At 43.4% G+C, this 9,100-nt stretch overlaps 1 protein-coding gene across 1 annotated transcript; it reads left to right on the top strand.

Moving 5' to 3' along the window:
• Positions 1 to 43: 43 nt before the first annotated feature.
• On the top strand, positions 44 to 2,445 carry LOC147960429 (uncharacterized). The gene is made up of 2 exons (XM_087537580.1): positions 44 to 62; positions 1,817 to 2,445. The coding sequence occupies exons 1-2, from the start codon at positions 44 to 46 to the stop codon at positions 2,443 to 2,445; spliced, it is 648 nt and encodes a 215-aa protein (XP_087393706.1).
• Positions 2,446 to 9,100: the final 6,655 nt, after the last annotated feature.

Raw genomic sequence — 9,100 nt, 5'->3', positions numbered from 1 at the left:
CTGCAATCCGTCATTAACTTCAGACTCTAATTTCTCTGCCGAGATGGCCTCTCCAAACGGAGGTATAATTATCTATTGTCCACTAAATTCCGCATCAGATCAAATTGTGTTCATGTGTATTAGATAAGATCCATTAGCACTTATATAATCTCAGCAATTAGTCTATCATTTAGTATCAGTAGCAAGGTTAGATCTAATTGCATGAACCTGTTTGAGAATTAGCAGTAGATTAATCTGTCTTGGTATAACTTGCCTAAAAAAATCGCGCGTGAAGGTGTGGTACGTGCGCATCAGGGATCACGTGCTTCAGCCAGCATCAGTGGCGCCGTAAGTCTTGCCTCGCGCACGCATCCTACCGGTGTCATCGCTCGTCAGTTCCGAGCGCCGCCGTCTTCTCGTTTTTGCTGACGCGACTCGCCTCATGGTGGTGCTTCCTCCGCTGCGCGCATCAGGTGGTCAGGCGAGCGCATCGCAACGTGCTGCCGCCACCGCGTGCATCAAGAGCCACGCGAGCGCCGCATGCCACCATCGCCGCCGCCGCCGTCTGCATTAGTCGCCGTGCACATCATGCCGAGTCTCGACGACGCACGCATCAGGGCGATGCTCTGGTTGCCGTGCGCGTCGTGGGGACGTACTAGCACAGGACGCGGCGTATCATCACCTTCCCCGCATAGCCGGCTCTTTTCCGTAACTGTCGCGTCGCTTGATTGATTTTTCCTGATGGTAGCGGCGACGGAGCAGGGAGCTGGTTTGGTCGATTAGGGATTCGGCCTTGCACTCGTAACTTTTTCTTTTTCGAGACAATGCACTCCTCATAACTGACTAGGCTGCGACTAATTTGGCCGGGCGTCAAGATGGGTCTTACTTATTCTTGGGCCGCACAGGAGCATTTTTGGTTAATAACTAGCGATGGCAGGCAGCATCAGAGTTGCAAAGTAATCTAGTACTAGCACGTGCAGCTTATTTAGTTTTAATTCCTCAGGTTCCTGGTACTTACAGGAAGAGTACATGCCAAGCTTTTAAATTCTGTTGTTATTTTCAAACAGTAGATGGCTGTTTAAACATTTGTATGATTCAGTATATTTCATGAGTATTTTTTCTTCTTCTTCCGGGTGTTGCATCATACAAATTAGAGCCTTAGCCTTTGCACCTGCTGTATATTTCATAGGTTACATGTGCATTAGTTCTGTTTGCTGCCGGTCATCAATTAGTTGCTAGTGTTTTAGTTAGGCAGCAGCGCATGATTCCTGCACTGCCGTCTCCTGTGCACAAGTTAATCCTACGATGTGCATTCTTATTTAATTCTGCTAACTAAATTGCACGGTTGATTATTATTATTTTTACGTGCATTTCAGTCGTTATTCATGAGCATTAAGTGTTGAATTAGAATGGAACCAACAGGAAATTTTGGTTTAACACTGCTATATATTCTCACGATAATTGTGATAATTAATTTTAGTACTACATGGTTACATACTGACCAACGTTGTATGTGATCATGATTATTTTTGGACCTTTTATCTAAGGCTACTATATATCTTGGGATAATTGCAATAATTAATTTTTTGACGCATGATTATATTCTGACCAAAGTTGATTATGATCATGATTATTAGAATTAATTTCCCAATAAAGATATTTCACTTGTTCCTTTTTTCGTTACTGCCCAATGGTGTTGCGAATTAGGATTTATTTTATTTTTGGCATGTATTAATCAGACTAATGCAAATAATATGCAATAAGTTACAATTTGATATGGATGTTATTTTCAGAATTTTTAGTTCTAATATCCATGTTATTTTACCCTTTAATTCAGCCTTCAACCCGTTAGCTGTTTTTGGGCATGTCAGTGGAATTGAGCATCTCAATGAAACTAATTTTGCTTCCTGGAAGGAGCATATTCTGAATGCCCTTGTGATCATGGACCTTGACTGCGCACTTAGAGAAAAAGTTCCTAGTCCTCCGCCCTCTAATGATGAAAACCTTCTTGAGAAAAGTAAAGTTTATGAGGCTAATAAGGAGAAATGGGAGTGCTCCAACCGCATGTCTGTCAAGCTCATGAAAAGCACAATAACTTATGGGATCAGGGAAGCAATTCCTGACTCTGTGTGTGCTAAAACTTACCTGTCATTAGTGGAGGAGCAATTCAAAAAATCCTCAAAAGTATATGCCAGCACATTGATAATGGAAATACTCACCACTAAGTATGACGGTGTAAGCGGCATTAGGAAACGTATCATAACTATGAACGATATGGCCGCGAAATTAGAGGGCATAGGCATTGAGATTTCTGAGGGCATTTTGGTAGACTTCATTATGAATTCCCTTCCTGTGGAGTATGGTCCATTTATGATCAATTATATCACACGAAAGGAGAAGTGGACCATGAGTGAGCTCATAGCTATGTGTGTTCAAGAAGAAGACCATCTCATGGGCATGGTATGAAAGTGTTGCCATCAGAATATTGCTAATAAGGGTAATGACATAATTTCTTACATTTATGAATCATTAGTGTACTTATATTCCCATAAATAATGTTGAGTTGACTCAGGTGCCACTTGCACAATTCGAACTCATTTCAGGGATTCCATTTTATGAGGACACTCCAAAAGGATGGATTGAAGTCTTAGATTTTTCCAGCTGGACTGATGTTCAAGCATTGGATTTATCCTTAAGCGTTGGAGATTTGTTCATCCTCCATCTTAATAATATACTGATATTTTCCTAGCATAAAGAGGGACCTTATTTTGTTTCTCTATTAGATGATGGATTTAAAACAAATATCATGTTATTAAGAGTTGTCATGACAGTTCTGGTTGTGATGTCTCTTGTGAATCCTTGAATGTTTATTATGAGTTTCATATCTAATCAAAATGATGTTACTATCATTTAAGCCATGTTTTGAAGGGGAGAAATGATCATTAAGAGTTGCCATGATGTTTTTGATTGCAATGTCTGATCATTAAGAGTTGTCATGATGGTTTTGATTGCTGTGTCTCTTGTGAATCCTTGAATGTGTATTATGAGTGCTCATTGAAATGATGACACTACCATTTAAGACATATTTCGAAGGGGAGAAATGAACACTCTCATTAAGTAAGAGACACCTTCATTTCATCTACTTGGCTTATCTGATTTACGTGAAACTATTAGTTATATTGAGGGAAATAAGTAAAGAAAACCAATAAATGAGTTTTTCCATAGTACTCGGGATATGGAATTAATACGCATAAAAAAATGTGGTCCAGTTCCTACCACTTATAAGTGTTTTACACTTTCATTACCTTCACCCATAAATTATTTGCATTGGCCCATTTTCCAGAAGAACAAAGTTTTTTTGTGTGTGTATGTTACTGTCGCCCAATATTCACTGGTGTTAAACTCTCTAATTCTTTGTAGAATGTCTGCATCAGTGGGAGCTATATACAACATTTGTACTTTATGGTACGATACATATAAAATTAGTTTTCCACTACTGAGCCTACTGTCTAAGGTGACAATGCAATTTTTGATTTTAGCTATGTTGTGATACAACCATGCAAGCCTTGTGCCTTAACAATTTTGTCTGGACTTTGGTACACTACATATATAATATTTTTGTGCGATAAGAAATCCGCACATTAGTTCACGAGTAACAACAATTAAGTGAGTATCATGTTGTGAAATATATTGTCCAAGACCAAATATTGAATTCAGCATATATGTACTAAGTGCATGATAGCTGATCCCCTAACTAAAGGCTTACCATTAATTTTGCTAGCATAAGTATAACTCAAGGCCTCTAATTGTTGGGACAATTATATAAATGAGATTTTGATCTGGACAATAAGAAAGTTTGTTTCACTCAATAAGTGCACATGATGATTAATAAAGAAACAAACTACTAGGACCATAAGTAGGGAGTATGCCTGCATGTACATACAAACTCCCAACCATGAATAATTATCTGTGTCAAGATGGAGTATTATGCTATAGGTAATGGGGTTCCAGTAATAACTATTCGATTACTGTGAATACATTACCTTGGTATGGTATTTTTGTCGAGATATGGACTAATGATGATTAACCATTCGATCAAGTGGGAGAATGTTGGAATTATTATGTGATCAAATGGTCAAAATGTTAATTACCATAAGTTAATATGGGCCTATTAATTAATTTCGGGATTAATACCAATTAAATGGCAATTAACAATTGGACCCGTGATTGGGGGCCGAATTTATGTTAATGTGGTTAAGGTCCCACAGTCAAAGTCAGCGCATTATATAAGGGAGCAGATGCACGTAAACATGAGCCCATCACATTAGTCATCGTCTTCTCCCAGAATCGCTCCTTTTCCAATCAGGAGAGCGCGGCTCATTGACGTGAAGGCCTTGCCGTTTCTCCGGCGAAGTGCTGGAGACGTTGCTGCAATCCGTCATCAACTTCAGACTGTAATTTCTCTGCCGATATGGCCTCTCCAAACAGAGGTATAATTATCTATTGTCCACTAAATTCCGCATCAGATCAAATTGTGTTCATGTGTATTAGATAAGATCCATTAGCACTTGTATAATCTCAGCAATTAGTCTATCAACAGAGACCCAAGTTCTGCTGTGAGCACAGCATAACAACCCAACATAAGTATCTAGCCATGTATGAAGCGTGATGCACCACCATTGTAGGAAGCATGATTAGAGTGTAAGAAAAACTTTGTGCCTTATCTTCTCATACTCGTTGTTTCCGCCGTGTGCTCCTATTCCATATGTGCTTCTTATGCGTGATATTATTTGGGCGTGGAAGCACTTGTGTGGTGGTGAGCTAGGTAGGAAGCACATATTGTGATAGGTGGAAACATGGTTTACTAAATTGAAAGCATATATTGAACGGTGTACATAAAGCACTTCTGTGGTAGTAAGGACTAGGAATTGAACCATTCATTCTGTTCCGTGCTTCCATTTTAATCACAGATTCTTTCGATTTGGCGAAATCTTATGTATAGTGCAACAGTCTGTTCGTTTTTGTTTGTGGCACGATGAAGATGTATTTTAGAGGACAGTGAATTGTTTCCAATGTTCCATTAAATTTCTTCCGAGGAAACAAATATTTGTTCTCAAGAAGACTTATTTACCATTGAAACTACACTGATTTAAAACCAAAAATACTATTGCTTCCAAAAAAACGACAATATGCATCCAAAGAAATAACAATTCCGGACACCACCAAGTCGATGGCCGACATCCTTCCTTTTCAGTGTTGGCCATGCTTCCCACTGATGCTAGTCATGCTTCCTTGTGATGTTTGTCGTTCTTATTTCTAATGGTGAGCGTGTTTCCTTCCATCATAACATGGTGAACGGCATCAACAAGGAGTGACATGAATGGAGGAAGACTGCAACAACAATGCACCACTAGCTAAGGTCCTCGTTGAAAACAAAGTAGTTCAGTTCAGAATGCGAGGCGTGGTTTCATGTAGCCAGCCGCACGAGCTCCTGTCGCTTGATGATCCTTCCTGATGCATGTTGAGTGTCCATGTTAGGATGGTGTCATGTCCAACTACTGAGGGGACGATGTTTCGATGTGGTGTATCATGGAGTATATCATGTGGCGGTCGGCACCACCACACCATCTACTGTGGTGATGCAAGTGTGAGGACCTTGTCCCTTGCACCATCCCATATGGACAGACGTGCTGCTTCTTACAAACTTATTTTTTGCTTCCTGTAATCCAAGTCCATGATATTGGGACAGAGCTAGCAAAATCTGATGAATAAATCAAAGATAAATGGATAAGAACTCTTCATACTGCAATAATGCTTCAACAATGGAAATATCCCTATAGCAAAAAGAACAATACCTAGGTTAGAACCCAGGTTAGATTAGGAATTTGGGATGGTGCAGAGAGCAATTCGTAGATGCGAAGCATGAAAATTTAAGTATAGAAAACAATGTTATCTCAACACTAATAGTCTCAATCGGAAGCATACAAATTTGGACATGTAATTAGCACCAAAATTAGTTGATAATTTAGTGACTTTGTGTATACCAAATTGATATGAAAAAAATGAATCAACTAGGGGAGATGAGACAAGGTGAGGACCAATTTCGTACGGATTAGTGACAACCGTCATCATTGGAACAAGGAAGATCTATGGCAGCCACCTCCAATATCAAGCCGCCATTGGTGTTGTTGTTGAGGGCCTGAGTAGACAAGTGGGAGCAAACATACACTCGGATGAAATGTAACGCAAATCGTAACAATGAATTAAAAATGGATGAAAGATGAGATGAATCTGTCCATAGTTCGGCTGGGTGCATACCAGTACCAGGGGTCGATGCCTGGAATGCGCACACATCTTCCTTGCCTAGCCAAAATGGCGCACCAGTGCGGTGGAAGTGATGGTGACGGGGCAGGGTCTGGTGAGGGACCGGAGTGGCGATGGGGTTTACCTGCTTGATGGTCAGATCAGTGAACGATGAAGCACACGAGGGAGGGATGCCTTATCGTTGATGTGGATGAGTTGTAGTCGTTGTAGATATTTTTTGTGCGGAGCGATGGTGGCGGAGGTAGCCGTCGCGGCGAGCTCGTGGATGAGTTTGTTGATATGGGGCAGGTGGGGCGAGATTAACCGGGGAGGAATAAATTTTGTGATTAATTGGCGGATTTAAGATTTGCTTCTAAATATGGACCACTGGATTAGGAAAGAATCAACGATGTAGGAGCAGTTTGATGAAAGCTTTCTACCAGACTTCTGATAGGAAGCATTTCCCTATTACTTAGCACCCACCTCACCTCTTCATGTCGCACCGGGGGGCTCTTGTACCCGTCCCGTGCGAGATCGAAGAGGAATGCACCACTTGTTGAGGAATGTAGTAATTTCAAAAAAATTCCTACGCACACGCAAGATTATGGTGATGCATAGCAACGAGAGGGGAGAGTGTTGTCTACGTACCTTCGTAGACCAAAAGCAGAAGCGTTAGCACAACGCGGTTGATGTAGTCGTACGTCTTCACGATCCGACCGATCAAGCACCGAACGTACGACATCTCCGAGTTCAGCACACGTTCAGCCCGATGACGTCCCTCGAACTCCGATCCAGCCGAGTGTTGAGGGAGCGTTTCGTCAGCACGACGGTGTGGTGACGATGTTGATGTTCTACCGACGCAGGGCTTCGCCTAAGCACCGCTACAGTATTATCGAGGTGGACTATAGTGGGGGGGGGGGGGGGGGCACCGCACACGACTAAGAGATCAATGATCTAATGTTGTGTCTCTAGGGTGCCCCCCTGCCCCTGTATATAAAGGAGCAAGGGGGGCGTGTGTTGGGGATCGTAGCAGAAATTTAAAATTTTCTACGCATCACCAAGATCAATCTATGGAGTAATCTAGCAACGAGGGAAAGGAGAGTGCATCTACATACCCTTGTAGATCGCTAAGCGGAAGCGTTCAAGTGAACGGGGTTGATGGAGTCGTACTCGTCGTGATCCAAATCACCGATGATCCTAGTGCCGAACGGACGGCACCTCCGCGTTCAACACACGTACAGCCCGGTGACGTCTCCTACGCCTTGATCCAGCAAGGGGAGAAGGAGAGGTTGGGGAAGACTCCATCCAGCAGCAGCACGACGGCGTGGTGGTGGTGGAGGAGCGCGGGACTCCAGCAGGGCTTCGCCAAGCACTACGAGAGACGAGAAGGGAGAGGGGTAGGGCTGCGCCAACAGGGAGATTGAATCGCCTGTTGGGCTGCCCCTTTGCCTCCCCTATATATAGGGGGAAAGGGAGGGTTGCGCCCCCACCTAGGGTTCCCACCCCAAGGGGTGCGGCAGCCCTAAATCCCATCTAGGGTGGCGGCCACAAGGGGGAGAGGGGGAGGCGCACCTAGGGTGGGCCTTAGGGCCCATCTGCCCTAGGGTTTGCGCCCTTCCCCTCTTGGAGGCACCTTGGGTCTTGGTGGGAGGCGCCCTAGCCCACCTAGGGGCTGGTCCCTTCTCATTATTGGCCCATGTATGCCTCCGAGGCTGGTGGCCCCACCTGGTGGACCCCCGGACCCCTCCGGTGGTCCCGGTACACTACCGGTGATGCCCGGAACACTTCCGGTGGCCAAAACCATACTTCCTATATATCAATCTTTACCTCCGGACCATTCCAGAACTCCTCGTGACGTCCGGGATCTCATTCGGGACTCCGAACAACATTCGGTAACCGCGTATATACTTTCCCTATAACCCTAGCGTCATCGAACCTTAAGTGTGTAGACCCTACGGGTTCGGGAGTCATGCTGACATGGCCGAGACAACTCTCCGGTCAATAACCAACAGCGGGATCTGGATACCCATGTTGGCTCCCACATGTCCCATGATGATCTCATCGGATGAACCACGATGTCAAGGATTTAATCAATCCCGTATACAATTCCCTTTGTCCATCGGTACGATACTTGCCCGAGATTCGATCGTCGGTATCCCGATACCTTGTTCAATCTCGTTGCCGGCAAGTCTCTTTACTCGTTCCGTAACACATCATCCCGTGATCAACTCCTTGGTCACATTGTGCACATTATGATGATGTCCTACCGAGTGGGCCTAGAGATACCTCTCCGTTTACACGGAGTGACAAATCCCAGTCTCGATTCGTGCCAACCCAACAGACACTTTCGGAGATACCTGTAGTGAACCTTTATAGCCACCCAGTTACGTTGTGACGTTTGGTACACCCAAAGCATTCCTACGGTATCCGGGAGTTGCACAATCTCATGGTCTAAGGAAATGATACTTGACATTAGAAAAGCTTTAGCATACGAACTACACGATCTTTGTGCTAGGCTTAGGATTGGGTCTTGTCCATCACATCATTCTCCTAATGATGTGATCCCGTTATCAACGACATCCAATGTCCATGGTCCGGAAACCGTAACCATCTATTGATCAACGAGCTAGTCAACTAGAGGCTTACTAGGGTCATGGTGTTGTCTATGTATCCACACATGTATCTGAGTTTCCTATCAATACAATTCTAGCATGGATAATAAACGATCATCATGAACAATGAAATATAATAATAATAACTAATTTATTATTGCCTCTAGGGCATATTTCCAACAGTCTCCCACTTGCACTAGAGTCAA

Source organism: Triticum urartu, chromosome 7A (assembly GCF_056163025.1).
Source record: "Triticum urartu cultivar PI428250 chromosome 7A, HENAU_Tu73, whole genome shotgun sequence".
Classification (NCBI taxonomy): domain Eukaryota; kingdom Viridiplantae; phylum Streptophyta; class Magnoliopsida; order Poales; family Poaceae; genus Triticum; species Triticum urartu.
Note: the sequence above shows the minus strand (reverse complement) of the source record. Positions and strands in the feature narration are given on the sequence as shown.